Genomic DNA, 20002 nt, shown 5'->3' on the forward strand with positions numbered 1-20002 from the left:
TGTTCTTTTTAACTTTGGAATTTTTCTCAATTTATGACCTTTTCTATAGAAAATGTCAATGATTTATCATTATTTAAAAAAAAAAAAATTCAATGTTGCATTGTTTTTGTTTTGTAATTATGGTGTTCTGTGTGACCTGGAGATCATGGGTTCGAGGCGTGGAAATAGCATCTTGTAAAAATGCAAGTTAAGGCTGTGTACTATAGACCCATCGTGGTCCGCCCTTTCCCTGAATCCCACATACGCAAGAGCTTTGTGCACTAGACTGCGCTTTTGTGAATAACATAAAAATATTTATAATGTAATATTACTATATGTTATGTATAAAATACATTTTTGAAAAAAAAAAATGTCATGGAGTATCCAATGAAATTGCCAAACATTAAAAATATTTTTTCAAAATAGTGAACATGTCGGTCAAATGTATGTCAGATAGGCATGCAAGGAGTCTTGTGTTATGAATAAGACAAGGACATAAACACAATGCAGTTGGAGAAGATTTTAGTTAATTTATTTTTTCTTTAAACTACACAACATAGTTACCTTGTAACGCCCCCAAAATCTTTCCATAATAACTATAAAAATGACATCATCGTACACTACATCTGATACCATACATGCACCACATCCACGGACCCAGCGGGGTCCAGGGCAATACCATCCCATAATTAATTTGAACAAACAAACAACGGAAGCAAAATATTCCTCAAATATCATACATGCCAGAGTACTAACCCTCAACCTTTATATCAATATTTCCCAAAATATATTACAACCAAGAGTGTCCAAAAAAAAAACCTTTAGATATAAACAAAATAGTGTTCTACAAACACTCATTCTCTGCTAGCTCGTTTAGATCCCGCCTTGAAGCTCCTAGACTTGATTTCCTGTAGGCCTGAAAAATTGATATATTTATTGGGGTGAGACACTTCTCAGTAAGACGGATTAGATTATTACTAGTGTGTGACTAACATAAGTTTTGGTGTAGCAAATATATCCATTCAGTTATATTAAAATGCAAAGTATTGTAAACTGTACTCACACTTGTATATTTAAAAATACGTATATTTTCTTTCTAGTTCACAACTCGGCTCAGTAGTAGTCCCATTATATAAATCTATAATTATGAAAATAAGAACCTCCTTGATTGGATTATCATAATCACATCATGTAATAACCCTACATGATCGGGTTGTGTGGTCCGAAGACTGGACTTAGCCCTGGTTGGCCTACCACCAGGCTAAGTCAAACATATCATGTCTGTAGTTTGATTTGCCTACCGCAGCCTGGTCTGGACTCCAGGGGTGGTCCACAACTCTTCACAGGCCAAAACGACATCCACTACCAACACTCTCAACATAGTGTGGTTGCACTGACATATATATATATATATATATCTTGTCTGTAGCTACAGTACTGAGCATCCACTGTCCATCAAGGTTCTTAGAACATACATTGCAATTTACATAATAAAATAGATAATCTGTTCATATTTCTTAACACATTTTTCATATTCATAATTCTTGACTAATATTTCGTGTTCATAATTCTCAACACATATATCGTGAGCATTCCTCCCCAATGTCTCAATGATAACATTTCAATAACCACGTGATCAATATATCACCGTGGACTCACAGTTTCAGCATTATTCAAAACATTTCCAAGCTCAAAGCTCATTAAATCCAAACCTCAGTATAAAACCAGTATTTTGTATATTAATCCACCATTCAATATAAAAATCCCAATTTTTCCATGCAATACCATATCAAATAATCCACTGTTTAGTTATGCATTTAAATAATCATACTCATGCCACACTATTTGAATATTAAATCGTAATATAATAAGCTGCCTGGGGAAAATATATTTTGCTGAAAATAAGGGTATGATCATCTATAAAATTTCGTTCAACTCAAAATACATGTTTTACTGGTAAAACGAAGATGATCACCCCACTCACTTTAATTTTTTCCCAAATCCAAGTATAATAACCAAAACAGCATTTTCGTCCGCCTGATTAAATTAGGAAATCATAAATAAAATTCTTGTGTGATATACTACAGTTTAATCAGTTCATTTTTCAAAAATAACCGACATAATCTAATCCCCTTACCTGTTCATGAAAATCTGCCTACCAAGTTCCCTGGAACGAAACCTAGCTTTTCCTTAAAGTCGCCGGGGAAAGAGAAGCCGGCTAGCCGAGAGAAAGGAGAGAGGATCGGAGAGCACGAGGAAGACCCGACAGAGCTTTAGAGAGGGAGAACTCTAAAACCCTAGGAGAGAGAGAGAGAGAGAGAGAGAGAGAGAGAGAGAGAGAGAGAGAGAGAGAGAGAGAAAGAAATTGTTTTTTAAAAAAAAATGGGTTTACACCTATTTATAGGTAAGCTGGTCCGAAGGAAACCGTCAACGGTTTTCCTAAAACCGTCGATGGTTTGGCCACTTACCAAATCAAAATCTTCCTCAAAACCTCTCGGTAGTTGAAACGGTCGACGGTTTTCCTGAGATTTCCAAAATCGTCGGCGGTTTGGTCTCCAACCAAACCTTCTAACTAAAACCGTCGACGGTTTGGTTCTGTACCAAACCATTTACTTTTCTTTTTCTTTTTCTTTTCTCTTTTCTCTTTTCTTTTATTTTTCTTTTCTTAGTTCGGGTTCCTACATACCTAGTGTTAGTTTACATGCATTTTAAAGCAATTGATAATACTTTATCAGAAAATTCATAATTGTATGTATTTCAATTTGATATTTCTAATATATTTATTAATATATCATATTGCTATTAAAAAACTAAAATTTTGAAAAGGAAACTTTACCTGGCATAATCAAATAAATTAAATAAGAGAATTGGAGGGCGGGCCTTGGTTCAGTAAGGTTGCTCCTTTGTGACTAAGTTGGTCACAGACTTGAGTCCAAAGAAACAACCTCTTTGTATAAAGGAGGACTGAGGCTGCGCACACCGTGATGACCCTCCTCCTATCCTCGCAAAGTAGGAGCCTTGTGGGTTGAGGACTTGCTTTTTTTTTTTTTTTTTTGTTAATTATTATATAAAAGAATTCTTATTGACATGAAAAAAAGTTAAATAAATATATGTAGTATCCAGTCATTGTGTAACAGCATGTGTAAATATAGTAGGGTATAGTTAGATATGATCTTACGAAAAATTTGTAGACATAACAGGTTATTATGTATTCAACATGTATAGTGTATTTTGATTAAAAAATATTAGTTTCTAAAAGAATATATATTTTGTACAGATAAAATGAAATTTAATTTTGTATATGCAATTTAATTTTTTCCATAGGAACAATATTAACTCTTTGTATTGCATGTGCAGTAATCATGCTTTTGATTTAAAGAATATTAAATGTTATTTAATTTATATACTAACATAGTATAAAAGGATCTTTGAGTAGAATTCAATACTTTTGAAACATAACTTTTTCATGTATTAAAAGTTAAAAATTTATACTAATTGTGATGCATTTACTTTATAGCTATCATTTTTTGTATATTTATAACAGTCAACTAGTGAGTTTCTTATAAATCCAAATTAATTTGACTTCTGTTTTATGAAAAGTACTTCTAAATTTATTATTTTATTCTTAATATTATCTTTTAAGAGTGAGGTTTATTGTTTATGTGAATCACTTATAATTTTATCCAAATTTGGTGGAAGTTAACTATTTTTAGAAATATTACAAGGTCAAAATATGGAATTGTTGTAATATGAGGCTTAACAACTCTGGTCAAACAATAACAATAACAATAGTAACAAAAAGAGAAGGATTGCTTCTAGAATTACATTATATCTGCTCTACAAAGATATTCAGATTCTGACAAATGCTTGCTGCAGTAATCTGGCAAACTTTTTTTTTTTGTTTTTTCAAAATAAATAAATGAATAAATGCATGTCACGATTAATAGTTTTATGTGTACCCGATTTTTCTGTTGTTTGGGAATAAATTGGAACTCTTGTGTGGGTAATAGCAGAGGACCATGGCAAACCTTTATATTGATTGCATCGCTATCCAACTTAAGATATCTGACAAGATTTTCAAAGAAAATGAAAAAACAGATTTTCTAGATAGAGTAAGAAGAAAAAACTTAGCATTTATCTTTCTTTGCAGTTATTTAAAAAAAAAAAAAAAAATAACAGATGAAAAAGGGGTGAATGAGAAACACTCAAAAGACTGAAATTTCTGAAACAGGTGAACCGACAGGGGGTGGGGGCATATCTGCATTAATTTCAAGCAAGGGATGTCTTTTCAATTTAATAAACAATGCCAATACCTCTCAAGAAGCACGGTACATGGCTTGCCCTACCTCACCCCTCAAAATGAAATTGGATAAATTTTATTCCAAGATTTGCAATAGAACAGGCAAAATGATTCTGTTTTATACTGAGATGCAAATACACCTGCACATGCACACACCCATCCACTCACACACTCCTCTTCAGGGGTTCACTTCAGACAACAAGGCCTTAAGAAGTAACAGAAAGCAATTGGAATCTTGTTTCGAAGCTTTGAAACATCAGAATAAACTTGTTCAAATGCTAAAACAATATGGGTAATTTCATATCCATGTGGTGTCCAATTCTGCAGATGCCTTATTTTGGATTGTGAGTTGTTGGCCACCTTTAATTTTATTGATGGCACCTCAAATATTCATACATTAAATCTACTCCTGCTATATGTGGTTTGATTGCTTTAGGTATTCTTGAAAGGACCATCTTTATATGCCTTTAAGGGACTTGCTGGTCGTGTTGCCCCTATTGTGGTGCATTTGTCAATGCTGCTGATAATGGTAGGTGGAACTCTTAGTGCTACTGGGAGCTTCAAAGGTTCGGTCACAGTTCCACAGGGACTAAATTTTGTTATAGGAGATGTATTGGGTCCAGTTGGCTTTCTCTCTAAATCCACAGAAGCTTTCAATACTGAGGTCCATGTCAACAGGTTCTTCATGGAGTACTACGACAGTGGAGAGGTAAGCATTATAATCCTACTGTATTAGTGAAAAGCTACAGAGAGGAGAACCTCATGCCAAGAGGCTCTCTCTCTCTCTCTCTCATTTCTGTGTTGGATAAGAGTGTGCCTCATCAGCTATTGGTTTTGTTTCACTTCCATGTGTTCGGTTGCAAATCTTAAATAGTTAATAAAGCTTCATGAATCTCAGCAAGATCAACCAGCCTTTGTGCCCGTCTCGTTTGTAGCATAACCCTGTTATATTCTCCATGTTGATATTCCTATCAGTTTCGATTGCTAGTTGCTGCTATATCTAACTTCTTTTCTTTTTTTTTTTTCTTGTTTTACATTATAGGTTTCACAGTTCCGCACTGATCTTTCATTATTTGACCTTGATGGGAAGGAGGTGTTGAGGAAAACAATAAGTGTAAATGACCCCTTACGGTATGGTGGGATCACCATATACCAGACAGATTGGAGTTTTTCAGCACTTCAGATACTTAAGGATGATGAAGGACCTTTCAATTTGGCTATGGCACCTCTAAAGATAAATGGAGACAAGAAGCTTTTTGGGACCTTCTTACCAGTTGGAGATGCTGATTCTGATAACGTCAAGGGAATGTATGTGCTATTTACCACCATAACTTCTTCTCTACACTGATTTTTTTCCAGGCAGTTATGGGCACTTGTATGTTCTATTGGTTTTCTTCTCTCTATGGTGAAGGCTGAATTGAGGAACCTATAGGAACTTGAATTTTTTTTTTCATCTTATTTTCAATCTATCTTGTGTCTTTTTTTTTTTTTCTTTTTCTGATATACCTTACTTAATTTTGCATTGATGCATCATGTGTAAAATTCTGCATTTTGTTCCATAATTCCTGGAGAAGACATGGTATGTAATTGTCAGTGGCCAACATAAACCTTTCAGCTCCCTGACTGGCATTTTTTTTAGGGGCTATTATCGCGTTTTTTTCTGGGTTTTTAAAAAGCGTGAAATTGATAAAGGCCTGGGTGGGTGGAAGGTTTGTTGTCTTTTAGCAGTGACACTATCATGGCATTCTGCCTTCTGTGGTGATTTTCTGTTGTTCTTTTTCTTCTTTTACTTTCAGATCCATGCTTGCTCGTGATCTACAATCAATTGTACTATATGATAAAGAGGGGAAATTTGTTGGAGTTCGGCGGCCAAGCTCTAATCTTCCAATCGACATTGATGGTACAAGAATTGTTATTGTGGATGCAATAGGCAGTAGTGGCCTCGATTTGAAGGTGATGCTTCAAACTTTCTTTTAGTATACATTGCGGAAGTTTATTTATCTAAATATGTTATTTTGTTTTCAAATATCTGGTGAAACTAAACAGTGTTTCTACTCAGATTGACCCGGGGGTACCAGTTGTATATGCTGGATTTGGTGCTCTAATGCTCACAACTTGTATCAGTTTTTTTTCACATTCACAGGTGAAATTTTTGTTTTTTTAATGTTTTGATCTATAAATTCCTGATTTTTGATATGTCAAGGTTCAAAAGTTCTTTCTTTTTGTTGCTAGCTGATGGGTGCAAAAGCTATTATTTTGCCCAAGTATGACAAGCATTTTCGCATGCTTGCTGTATTCTTTTGCAACATGTAATTAATTAATTAATTATCTATTTTTTTGAAATAAAGAAATACTGTGATTTTTATCTAAAATATTATTGGCAAAGTGTTGAATGAAACCTTTTATGGAGTAGAGAACGTGAGCAGTTGCTGTCAATAAAGGCCTCGTTTTTTTTCCTTTCTGTATTTCTTATTATTAAGGCTGTCATAACAGAACAGTTATTATTGTACCTTTTAAAGACTTTTTTGTTCAGAAAGCCTGAAAATGTGCTGCTTATTTGTAACATATTCATGCATATGTTTTTTCTGGCCAATTTAAAGGTGTGGGCCTTGCAAGATGGAACTATGGTGGTTGTCGGAGGAAAGACTAACCGAGCAAGAGGTGGATTTCCTGAGGAGATGGATCGGTTGCTTGATCAGGTGCCAGAAATAACTGACTTATCTTCTACTGAGCAGTCTGGTCACACAAGTGGCTAGTCTCAAGGGCATGAAGAAGCAAGAGCACTTGAGGTTGGATTCAATTACACTTGACAAAGTTGATTTGTGGAGCAAAATTTCATTCACGACTGTGACAAAGCAAATTGATTGGCCTTCCTAAATATGTACAGTAACTGGTATATTTTCACTTTGGTATTTATTGTTCAATACCCCGAGATTTTATATGTATTTGTCTTGTATCCACCAATTGTTGTGCTGAGCATAGTACTTTGTCATACAGTGCATTATGAAAATTTGTACACCAAAAGTACATTAGCATTTCTTGAATACAGTATCATTCTTTGTTACTGTTTGATTTGAAACCAGAAAATCCATATGGTTTTTTTTATTGGATAGAGCCGGAAGTTACTCATATAGTGGTCTCGTTTCAAGTTTATTAATAACCCTCACTTATGGCGAAGGAATACCGTGGAAACAAAAGGAGACTTGGAGTTTACATAATAACCAATAAAACACCTCATGCATCAAATCAAACAAAAGAAGAAAACAAATCTATACCAATACTAAAAGAAAATCAACTAAACATATCTCATATAAGTCGTATCTATCTTATTCAATCTATACAAACTTTTGATAACTCTAGGACAGAAAATCCATGGTTGCTTATGCATTCCTATCCATTTTCTTGGTGATCAAACAGAGGTTCAAGGATTGATTGTCAATGAATTTTTAAATAAGGGCAGGGTCTTAATTTCATGTTTTTAATGGTTTAATGAATGATTGCCTCTCCTACTGCACTGTATATTCCCTGTGCACACTTGGGTTTCAGGGAAAATGAAGGAAAACTCGATAAGTTATATAGGAATAACATGATACCATGCCATGGGATTATGTATCGACTTTAAGGCGCTAAGGTTAAAAAATATATAAAATATATTCAAAATAATAACTGAACAAATGTTCAATGGAAGTATCAAATCCTTAAGCCAGGTCATTTGACCCATCCAAAACCAAGCTCTAGAATTGAAATGAGAAGACGAGTAAAGGCAGGTAACACCCCCAAGAGCTGGGTTAATTCTCTGGCTTCCCTCTGCTTGAAGATCCCGAGAGGCAATGATACCCTCGACAATAAAGAGCTGGGAAGTGGAGCACTATGACAATTGGGCAAACAATAAAAAAGAGGAAAGATAGAGCAAAAAGGAGTTGTCGAAATGCACAAATCCTCCTAAAACCTCACCCTCCCTATTTTCCCCACCAAAATTGATCCAAGGGAAAAAACAAGTAAGAAGTATGGGAGATTTACTTTGAGGGATTATTATGAGTAGTGGTAAATATGGTGTTGACATCCCATCAATTCAGATAGATTTCAAATTTATTCCACATGGCTTTGTGCTATTTCAAGGTCCAAAGAAAATTGCCGTAGCCATTTACCCGCCAAGACAATTTTCTTAGAGATAAAGTTACCCCTGCCTAGGACCCCCCCAATCTTAGGCTTCCAAACTCTGCCCCAACCAGCCCAAATGGTCCCCTAGTCCCTCTACCTAAAAAATATCTAATCAAATTTCCTAATTTTGTAGAAACACTGGCAAGGGCTTTAACTGAACACGTATACAAGACAAAGAAACCCTAATCAAGGAAATACACCCCCCAAAGTAAAGAACATCCTCCTTCCAAGCATCCAATCACCTAGCTACCTTTTCAGTTTTCACCACTACTGGATTCAAAAGATACAAACCAGGATACCACTTGACGAAATGCCCAAATAAGGAATAGGCCAACTATGAATTACACATTCAACCAAAGCAAAAAACTGCAAACCGTACCTTGTCAATTTGTCAATTTCATTGACTCTTTTGCAAGTTTTTGAAGAAGTTTATTTTCTTGTTGAATAAAAAATTCACCTATAACTTGCAAATTACAACATTAGAACTTCCCATTTTCGGATCGTATTTTTATCATTGGAAGTTCAAACTACATAGTTATAAGTTCAATAAAAAAGTGGTTTGTAATCTTGAGAGAGGGGGTAATCTTTTCCTCGTCTCCTAGTGAGATTAATAGTTGAAGCATGAAGCGATGACAGAGGGGATGCATGTTCAACACATGGGCAGACTGAAGTGCATTTGGGATGGGGATGTGCCCTTATGACTCATCTACTATGAGTCTATAGAAGATCAAAACTCAAAGGTGCTTTTGTTATGCCACTTGACGGAAATAATGGACTATGCATGGCAACTAGTCCAATAAAATACCTTTGCCACGAGCAATACTATTTCTTTGGCGGCATCCATGGTAGTAATATGTTTGTCCCAACATAATCCAAAATTTTCCATGATGATGACGGTAATTGTGGGTTCCAACTTCCAATTTTGTAATTATGATTAAACCTTCACATTTAAGTGTAGGGATATAGAGAATTTCAAGTTTTAGATTTGGATGGATTTAGATAAATTTCAGTTTATATTGCATCTTATCCAAATCAAACACAACTCTAAATTCAAAACTCCTCCAAACATTGGGTAAGTGTCCAAGATTATTATTATTATTATTATTATTATATTGTGAATCTTTAAAGCTAAGCTTTTGGCTTAATTCTAGGATCTATGATTAACAACATGTCACTTAAAGTATTCTCAATTCTTTGTTGGGCCTTGATTTTGAGTCTTTGACATTGGGGAAGTAAAGGTAAAAAGAAATTTTTGGATGTGTCTAGCATGTGTATCGGGTATAAGAAATTTTCTCTTTATTCTAGAGTCTTGAAATGTTTCTATTTTTCAAAACAAATTTAATCGTTATTTTAAAAAGTTTGAATAGCTTCTTATTTGATAAAAAATCAAATATCTTTTGAAATGATGGTAGTTAGGGATTGATGATAATGAGATGGGTGAAATAAACTCATTCATTATGTTGCCCCCCGACCGAAGTGCAGGGACTATTGCTCTATTTCACAAGGGATGTCCCATGAAATAAGGAATGGAAGATAATTTTATAAGCCGTATAAATCATAGAAAAAGGTTAAAAAAGACTTCAATTAAAAGAGAAGAAAAATAGAGAAGGGATAGATTAAAAGGGGGGGTGGGGGTGGGGGAGGGATAAAAGACACTAAGGTCTTTTTCAGCACTGAGCTATTGTATTGACACGTCAAATTTGGTTGAGTTATTTTTTACAAATAGAAATAAGCAAAAATATTAATTCAATTCTCTCTTCTTTTCTCTGGGGAGAGAGTAATGGTAGGGTGAAAATGAAATGATGTGCTTGGTCAAAGGTTTGCAAACCCCTAGATGAAGGGGTTGTTGGCATTAGGGACCTTAATGATGTTCAAAGATCCTTTCACATGAAGTTTGTTTGGAGACTAATGACATTAGATAATCTTTGTACCCGTTTTTTTAAGACTAAATACGTTAAATCAGGTCACATGGCTTCAATCAATTATACTCCTATGGGCTCTCGATTTTGGAAGTCAATCTTAAAGATTTTTCCAGAGTTCTATGAGAATGTTTATGTGAAGGTTAGAGGAGGAAAAAATTCTTTTTGGTTTGATAAGTGGTTGAGCAGTGGTCCCCTTGCAAAGTGTTCTCACATGGTCCAGCCTCCTGAGTTTAAGATTCAAGATTGCTGGGAGTCGGAGAATTGGGATACTAATATGTTGAAAGATTTGGTAGGGGTCTCCAAAACGGATGAGATTTTGTTGTTGTTTATAAAGTACAAATTGGGCCCTGATGCGTTTATTTGGAAGCCTTCCATAGATGGAAAATTTTCAACTGTCTTGGCTTGGGAGGTGATAAGAATTAAAGGGAAGCAATACCCGTGGATGGAGTGGGTCTAGCATAAAATTCTACCTAAGAAAGTATTGATGTGTATGTGGAAAGTCATGTTCCAATGTCTTCTTGTAGATGAGAGAGTGTAGAAACTGGGAATTGATATGGTCTCATGTTCTGACTTCGGGTACCATCGCAAGTATGGTTTGGAAGAGAGCAGCGTCTGGTTTGGGAATTCTAAACTTTTATGATGAACCTTGGAGGGTGAAAATTAGTAGATGGTTCATATGTGCCAAAAAATCAACCCAAAAAGGTACGACCATTGGTTTTTTACCTACTATAATTTCTTGGAGAATTTGGCTTAAACTTTGTAAAACCCGCATGGAAGATAAGTTCAAGTCGTGGAATGCAGTTTGGTTATCAGTGAGGTTTTGGCTCGCTAAAATTGTAGAAGGCATGAAGGGTTCTCTACCTTCTATTGATAGGAATTTATTAGAAGAGTTCCAAGTGAAATCGATAACTCCGAAGGTTAGAACTCCTCGAAAAGTAGTCTGGGAAAAGCCTCCTGTAGGTTGGTTGAAGCTAAATATTGATGCTTCTTATAGAGGAAATTTGGGTTCTTGTGGTGGTGGTGGTATCATTCGCGACTCTTCAAGTAATATTAAGGCTGCTTTCTCTGAAAAATTTGAATTCGGCATTAATAATGGAGCGGAGTTGTAGGCTTTTACTAATGGTGTTCGGCTCTGTAAAAAGTTGGGATATTAGAATATTTGTATTGAAAGTGACTCGGATTTGGTGGTGGGATGGATCACATCTGGAATTTGCTCTTCCTGGTACTTATGAGACTTTTGGGAATTGTTAGAGGAGGAGCTATAAGGCCTTCAATTCTCTATAAAGTACCAATTTAGAGAAGGTAATCAGGTGGCGGATTACTTGGCTCGTCAAGGCGAGAGAGGCAGCATGAGGAGATATTTTGTGGGTGATGTGTTGTCGAGTAAAATGAGAGGTCTAATTCATATGGATAAGATGAGTATTCCAAATTTTTGTTTTTAATTGACATCATTTGGTTCTCCTATGTTTTCCTCATGTTTTTGTTTTGCAGATAATTGTCATCAGTTTGTAGGTATTTTGTTTTTGTTTGGGTTTGTTTTGTTTTGATTCATTTGGTCTTTTTTAGTTTGTTTTAGTTGGATTTTGGGTCGTGTTTTTTTAGGTTTGTTTTGGTCTTATTTCTTGGGATGGTTTTGCTAGTTTTATTGTAAATCCCGTGTGGCCTGTTTGTAACCACAATTTTCCTTTACCATAAGCGAGTGCTATCAATAAATTTGGGATTTTAGTTATATATATATGCTCCCAAAGTCATAGTGGCCCTATATAATGCATAAAATATTTAAGGTGCCTACGTTTGACAACTAAACTTAGCATAAACATTCACTCCTTGATTATTGGTTCTTTATAGTGGTCGATTCTTTCATATTTCCTTTTCTGTGCAATCCTTATTTGGAACGTTCTTGGTCAATTTTATATGTAATCTATCATGAGGCAACACATTTTTGCCATGAGCTTGAAAGGTATACTAATCACCTCAAAACATTATATCCCTTAGTAACCTAACTTATTGAACAAAGCGATATTAGAATAGGTGAAGGAGGTTTAGAAAAACACATGTTTCTGTTGCTCCTACTATGGCAATTTCCTCCTAGTCGAATGAAGTTTAGATTTAGTCTTGCTTATTCTAGATGATGTTAAACTCATGGCTCACTTGGGTGACCTTTCGCCTAACCATTTGCTAGGCTAGGGTTGCTAGATGACTTCCCATATGACAGGGCATTAATCTTTGTCAAGCTTGATCACTACATAACCATTGTTGCCTAATCCTCATTCCTACCCTTTCACTGCTTGTTGTCTGGTGTGATTGCACGACAAATTCTTCACAATAGGAAGGTTAATTTTCTAGAATTTTTCTTTTTTCCATGTTCTATTTAAGCTCCTTTCTTCTTTTTTTTTTTCCATAGCTTTAGTCTCCTCTTTCTCCCATTCTCAATCTCAACCTCTCGCTTTCTTCTAGGAAAAATATTCTCCCCTTTTCTTAGTCCTTTCTATGGACCATTCACAATTGCCTAGATGTAGGCAAGGGATTCTTTGAGGCATTCTTTTGATTCCATCCTCCAAAGTGAATAGGTTGTCTCTTCACCAGCCAATTGCATTTTGAAAAAGCGACGTTGGTGCAAGTGCTTCGAGGATTATCCTTATTGCTTGTTGATGGGGTTTTAATTTTGTTTGATAAGGAGATAGAGAAATCATTCTTGACCAAGGTTTTTGGGATTGAGGCAATGTCCAGCAAAATTCGATTGATTAGGAGATGGATAGCCAAACTCTTGACATTCCTTATTATGGTTCTAGGAAGTGTAATACCTGTTGTGATATCTTATCTAGAGGAAAGATATCTTACAAAAGATGCATCTCTAAGATCCAACATGAAATTCCATCAAAATTAGTACTATCAAGTCAACAATTAGTGATGTAGGGATGTTTAGGAACTAGCGAGACTAGAGTTTGAGGTTAATGTTGTCTAAGCTATAATGAACTCTGCATTCTTGTTTATCGCCCAATACTAAGATGATACACAAGAAAATATGGTGAAGCGATTAAGGATCTTGAATCATCTTGAGGCTTAGAATTGTGATAGTTTTGAGGCGAAGATGACAATGACTAATCATAAGGACTCCGCTCAATAGTTACGAGATCCATTTACTCTTATCCATCTACTAGAGAATTAAATAAGGTTTTTATTTTTCTTTTATTTTATAATTCTCTAGCTAAATCCCAAGCAATATTCAAATTTGAATAAACTTAATAAAAATAAGTCTTTAACTACATTTTTGTTCATAATCTCATTTGGCTAACTAAGTTGATTGACCTATTGTTAAGGCGGTTATTAGCTTCGAGTCATTCTCTATCTTAATTGCTTTGTTGCCCTAGGTTTAACTTTGTAATAACCCGAATCCAAAAAATAAAAGACAAATAAATAAAAGAAAAGAGAAATAAATAAAGGAAAGGAAAAATAAGAAATCGGTGAAGGATAGGACAAAACCGTTGATAGTTTCCTCTAGAAAGGCTCTTAGGATTCTCTAGCTCAGGTTTTCCGTCAACGGTTTCAAGGTGGCCAGAAAAACCATCGACGGTTTTCTACGGGGAAAACTCACTTATAAATAGATCTTAGGTTATTTTTTTTAGAAAATTCATTCTCTCTCTCTCTCTCTCTCTCTCTCTCTCTCTCTTGTCTGAATCTCTCTCATCTCTATCTCTCCTTTAAGCCTCTTGGTAGCTCCCGGGTGCTCCACAATTCCCTCTCCCTCTTCTTGGCGCGTAGGTCATCAATCCTCGGCAGATTTGAGCAGCTAGGGTTTCGGTTTTTTCGTTCGTTTTGGGTCATTTTGGAAAAAACAGGTAAGGGGAATAAAATTATACCAGATTTTTGATAAGTTAAACCAGATAATTTTGAGTATTTTGTTGGCCTAAATGGGTTTTTCAATCTTTTTTTTATGATAACAAATGAAGGATGTTTTAACATGTGTTATTGAGTGGCTTTATTTCAGGTCTAAGTAAAAGGACACTCATGGTTAATCATGGAAGTAAGCTGAAAATCAAAATCAATCAAGTGAAAGATTTTTAGTATATTGAAACAATGAATGACAAATGAAGAGCTTAAAGACTAAGCAGGATTTGAAGTAAAAGACTGAATCTCAAGAGACTAGAAGACTTAGTGATTAAGGAGATCATGCTTAGAAAAATGTTTGTAAGTACTTCAAATTCATTACTATTTGGATATGTGAAACTCTTTAGGATAAGAAGACTTAGAAACCATTTCTTCTAAAACCCTTGAAAATGATTTTGAAAAAGTGGTATTTGAGCTTTTCAAAATGAACTAGAGTTTAAAAATCAAAAATGAAAATGAGAGGACTGGTCAGCCGACTGACCATTTTTGAACTGGGATCAGTCAGCCAACTGACGCCCTGGTCTGTCCAGTCGGCTAACTATTTTGAACATAGTTGAGTCAACCGACTGACAATTTATTAGAATTAATTTTTTGAGAGACAAAATGTTGTCGGCCGCCTGTCCAGCCGACTGACTAGTATAAAAATGACCTAGTTGAGTGAGTTAGCCGACTGACTCTATGAAGATTTTGATTTCAAACTATACGAGAAGTTTTTCAAAAATTAATTCTATGATTTAATATCTTTTGAAAAGTTACCTAAATACTCCATGTCAACTTGTTAAATGAGGAAACTTTTCTTTAAGAAGTCTATAAATACCTCTCTTGCTCAATGAAAACATACGCTAAAGTAATACACGATTTCTACGCTAAAACTCTCCTAAAGCTCATACTTGCTCACACTCTTGTTAGGGGAAACTCTACGAAATTGTTGGTTGATTAAAAAGCTTTGGTTTCGATTTGCAACTAAAATTTCTATATCAATAAGAAAGAACCATTGGTGACTTCTAAACCTTAAGCTTCATATTTTCTATTTAGTTTTGATTTTGAAGTACGATTAGTGATTTAACTTGTACAACTTGCTCTGTGTTTGAGAGTGTTTTTGTACGCAGATATCTGTTCCTTTCTACTAGATCTTTGATGGTTCAAGGTATAGTTGGATCGTTGCACCAAGCATAGGTTGTTGCTTGGAGAGGTTTCTCTTCCTGAAAAAGAGGTTGGCTATTGTAAAGGTTTTTTGTTCCACCTGGAAGGAACAAAGTATAGTGGAATCCTTAGGTGGTTGACCTAATGTGAGGACGTAGGCTAGGGTAAGCCGAACCTCGTAAAAACATCGTGTCACGCTCTGCTCTTATTCTCTTTTAAATTCCAGCAACAATATAAACCGTGTGGATGTGTTAATCTTACAAACAACCTTGGATATTAAATAAACCTGAGATTAAAATTGATTGGGTTGATCATCATTGATTGCGGAAACAGAAAAGGGGTGGGTTGATTAATCAACTCCCAAATTCTTTTAACTAAGGGTTTATTTAAAATTTGAGTTATTGAAAAGAGTGATTGGATGCTATTTTAATTTTTAGTTCAAAGGCCAACTACAGGACTTGCACATTCATATATAGGGTTGCTAATAATTAAGGTGTATACTGCAAAACATACATTAATTGATTACTTGTATTGTGTTTGATTAGTTTGAATAGTTGATTATTTAGTTGTTTATGTTGTGGATGTGGATTGAATAGAATACGTAAATTTTTCGTGTGGATTGCCTAATCAACAAGAAAATAAGAAGTCTTTAAAAAGAATTGTAAATGATTGAGATTTCAAAAAAGGGACTTAAAAGAAAATTTTTAAATAACCCAATTCACCCCTTATTGGGACTACACCTTTGGTTTCAATTGGTATCAGAGCCCGGTTATAGAAAATCCTAACAAGTAGTTATATAAAAATCTAGATGGCACAAATAGGAGTAGCTCCCTTTGGTGAGGGTCAATCCTCAACTAGACCACCCATTTTTGTGGACTCAATTACACCTTTTGGAAACAATGAATGAGAATCTACCTTCAAACAATAGATTGGAAGGCATGGAATGTTGTCACAAATGGTAATCTGATCCCTACTAAACTAGTGGGTGGAAAAGAAGTACCTAAAGAAGAAAAAGAACCAATCGAATCAGATTACAAAATGATGCAAATTAACTCAAGTGCAATAAACGCCCTATATTGTGCACTTGATGTGAATGAATTCAATAGAGTAATGGTGTGTAAAACAGCAAAAGAAATTTGGGAAAAATTAGAAGTAACCTACGAAGGCACAGTATATGTTAAAGACAGTAGAATTGATATGTTGACTAGTGAGTACGAAACTTTTAGAATGAATACTAATGAAACCATCACAAGCATGTATACTAGGTTCACGCATATCATAAACTCACTAAGTGCCTTAAGAAAAACATATTCCACCCATGAGATGATTGGCAAAATTCTAAAAGCACTTCCACCTATTTGAGAACCAAAAGCCACTGCCATAACATAAGGTAGAAACCTCAAAAAAATTTCATTAGATGAACTCATAGGATCACTTCTAACCTATGAAATGACTTTGAAAGAAAGAAGCACTGAAAATAAAAATAAGAAGTCTATAGCTCTAAAAGCCTCGAAAGAACATTCAAGTGAAGAAGATAATGAATCCAGCGAATTAGAAGATGAAGAATTAGCTTTCATAACTAAAAGACTTGGAAAATTCTTCAAAAGAACCAAGAAATTCACTAGAAGATTCAGAGGATCAAAAACTAAAAAAAAGGTGAAAATAGCAAAAAAGAATACAAGAGCAAAAATGAACCACCCACCTATTATCATTGTAAAAAGACCGGACACATCAAGTCGAACTGCCCACAACTCAAGAAGAAAAAGAGGAAAAAGAAGCTTGCAATGAAAGTAACTTGGGACGACACAAGTTTGAGTGAATCAAAGGCCGAATCCAGCGAACAAAAAGCAGCAAACATATGCTTCATGGCACACAACGAAGAGGTAAACTCTTACTACTCTTTTTCAGTAGATTCGTGTAATGAATCATGTAATGATTCATGTGAAAGTATGCCTTCTTATAAAGAATTTCAAGCTGAATTATTCTCTCTTTATAATAATTTCATCAAGGTTTCAAAAAGGAACATAAGCTTGAAACAGCAAAATGAAACACTTAGAAATCAGCTTGAATCTTCGAAAATTGTTGAAGAAGAAAAAGACCTAAAAATTGATGAGTTTGAGAAGAAATTGCAAAAAAGGGAATATTATTATAGCTTCTTGTTAATATTTTCATTGTAATTGAAAAAATTATAATTTTAAAACTCTTTCACCTTCCCCCCCTTCTCTCTCTCTCTCTCTCTCTCTCTCTCTCCCTCTCTCTTTGTAATTTTCATTTACCTATGCTACTATAAAGAAAATTCCCCTATTTGGTGTCTGTTAAGTAGCTAGAGCTACAGATGCGCTGCCGCGTGTGAGCTACCGCATTGAGCTATAATCCGCGGCTGTCCGCGACTATTGATTGAAGCCGAAATTGATTACAAATTAATCCACCATTTAATATAATTCCTCTAGCCGTCTATATATAGAGAAGTGCGTGCAAGTGAAAAGGTGTGTGTGTAGAAAGAGCGTGAGGAAGAGTGCAGAGAGAGTAGAGAGAGAGTTTGTATTTTCTCATGATTTCATAGTGGATTGTGGTGTGCTTCGTGAACGTAGGTCAATCTAGATCGAACCACGTAATTTATGGTGTCTTTTATTTTTCTCGCGTGTGTTTATTGCTCACATATTCCTAACAAGTGGTATCAGAGTTGATGGTTCATAACTTTGGGCGAGCAACATCATAAAAAAGTCGAGATGTGAAGCTTATTCTCTTGACGTGCTAAAAGTTGGAGGACCAAGTGTGTGACTGAGGCCAATAAGGATCATCTAGGCTATGGATGGATCCGAATAGGGTCAATATGTGAGAGGTAGGATTGGTTTGGAGGCACGTGGAATACAATCCAACGCACGTAAGATGCTAGTGGTAAGACCCACTTGAGCAACTGTTAGAAAATTGGGTTTACTCCCAGAAGGGAGACAATTTCCGTTCAAGAGGGAGCAGTTGGAACTCACAAGTGAAGGGGAGATTATTGAGAATTCCACTTGTGAGTTTGTCTCACATTGGAAAATTAGAGTGGATAATGGGTGCTTATATACATGGTTGGGCCCAATACCCAATAGGCTTAAGCTTTTAGGTCAAATTAGTGTTCACCCATGTGTATCAAGCCCACCCATAGGCTCCTTTGGTTCTAACAAGTGGTATCAAAAGCCTGGTTCGGAGTAGAAATGCTAGGTTGGAGAAATTCACTAAAAACAGAGTCCTGTCCAGTGTCTCAAAATTGAATTTTGAGGCCACCATCACGTTTATCTCATCGGGACGAAGCCAACGGTGCAAACCAGAGCTCGAAAGGAGCCCAGACGACACCACACACGCCAACACGCGCCATGCCGGAGTCGTCCGTGTCTTCACGTGCTCCAAGCGTCTTCCTCACCCGGCCGCTTCGACTCAATCCAGTAACCGACTTCAGACCCGGACCATACCCGACCCAAATCAATACTAGTTGATCTAAAGTCGACCAATCGACACGTGAAATCCCCGTCAGTCACCATGTGGCAACTACAGCAATTGATACGTCAGTGCTGCCACGTCATCCAGTGGGACCCACAAAATCTGCAATAGGTGGGGCCCACAGTGCTATGCCAGCATTGGACCCCGCACCTAGCCACGTCAGCAGACGACGCTAGTGACGCCGTTAGGAATATTTCGTCAATCAGAGGTATATTTCGTTAAGTTTGACTATGTTTGACTAGATTTGATCGAAGGTTTGACTGGGTTTTTTGAAGCTATTTCGGAGCCGTTTTCAAAAGACTTAAACCATTTCTAAGGGTTTTGACCATTTTGAATCCAACCGTACTGTCCATTTGAGCTAATTCCATATCTAGATTAGTGAATTGAGATATCGAATGAAAAAAGCTCAAAGATCGAGATGTTTAACGGCAACAATTTTTGTTTCTGGAAGATGTAGATTGAAGATTACTTGTTTGGGAAGGAGTTGCACTTACCATTGAAGGGAAATCTAGGATTTATGAATGAGAAAGAGTGGGAGTTGCTTGACTGGAAAGCTCTCGGAGCTATCAGAATGACGTTGTCAAAGTCTATGACATTTAATATCAAGCACATATCATCCACCAAGTCTCTGATGGATGTACTTTCTAACATGTACGAGCAGCCGTCAGCCACTAATAAGGTACTTCTTATGAAAATGTTATTTACTATGACCATGTCTGCAGGTGAAAGTTTTAGCAGACATTTGAATAGTTTCAACGAGTTGTCGGATCAACTCACTTTAGTCGGAATTACATTTGATAGTGAGATTCATGCCCTACTGATTCTTAGTCAATTGCCCGAAAGTTGGAATGGTATTGTTACTACTATCAGTAGCTTCACAGGGAAATCAAAGCTAATATGCGATGAGGTCGTCAGCATGATTTTGACGGAAGAAATCAGAATGTAGTCAAACCATGGTTCCACTTCGAGTTTAGCCTTGAACATGGAAAGTCGAGGCAGAGGAAGCAGACATGGACGATCAAACAATCATGGAAAATCTAGGTCCAGGTGATCTAGATCCAGAAAACCTAGAGTTTCTCATGACACAGGTTCCCAGGGCACAAAGAATATTGAGTGTTGGAATTGT

The 20002-nt window shown here is 35.9% G+C and overlaps 1 protein-coding gene across 1 annotated transcript in view; it reads left to right on the forward strand.

The window, feature by feature from the left end:
* The window catches only part of LOC131155248 (cytochrome c biogenesis protein CCS1, chloroplastic), a 19510-nt gene extending 12167 nt beyond the window's left edge, over positions 1-7343 (forward strand). The window contains exons 4-8 of the mRNA XM_058108247.1: positions 4716-4988; positions 5322-5587; positions 6076-6232; positions 6339-6422; positions 6880-7343. Coding sequence (XP_057964230.1) covers positions 4716-4988; positions 5322-5587; positions 6076-6232; positions 6339-6422; positions 6880-7035 — 936 coding nt within the window. The 3' untranslated portion in view covers positions 7036-7343. The remainder of the gene's footprint in view (positions 1-4715; positions 4989-5321; positions 5588-6075; positions 6233-6338; positions 6423-6879) is intronic.
* Positions 7344-20002: the final 12659 nt, after the last annotated feature.

Source organism: Malania oleifera, chromosome 5 (genome assembly GCF_029873635.1).
Source record: "Malania oleifera isolate guangnan ecotype guangnan chromosome 5, ASM2987363v1, whole genome shotgun sequence".
NCBI classification, from domain to species: domain Eukaryota; kingdom Viridiplantae; phylum Streptophyta; class Magnoliopsida; order Santalales; family Ximeniaceae; genus Malania; species Malania oleifera.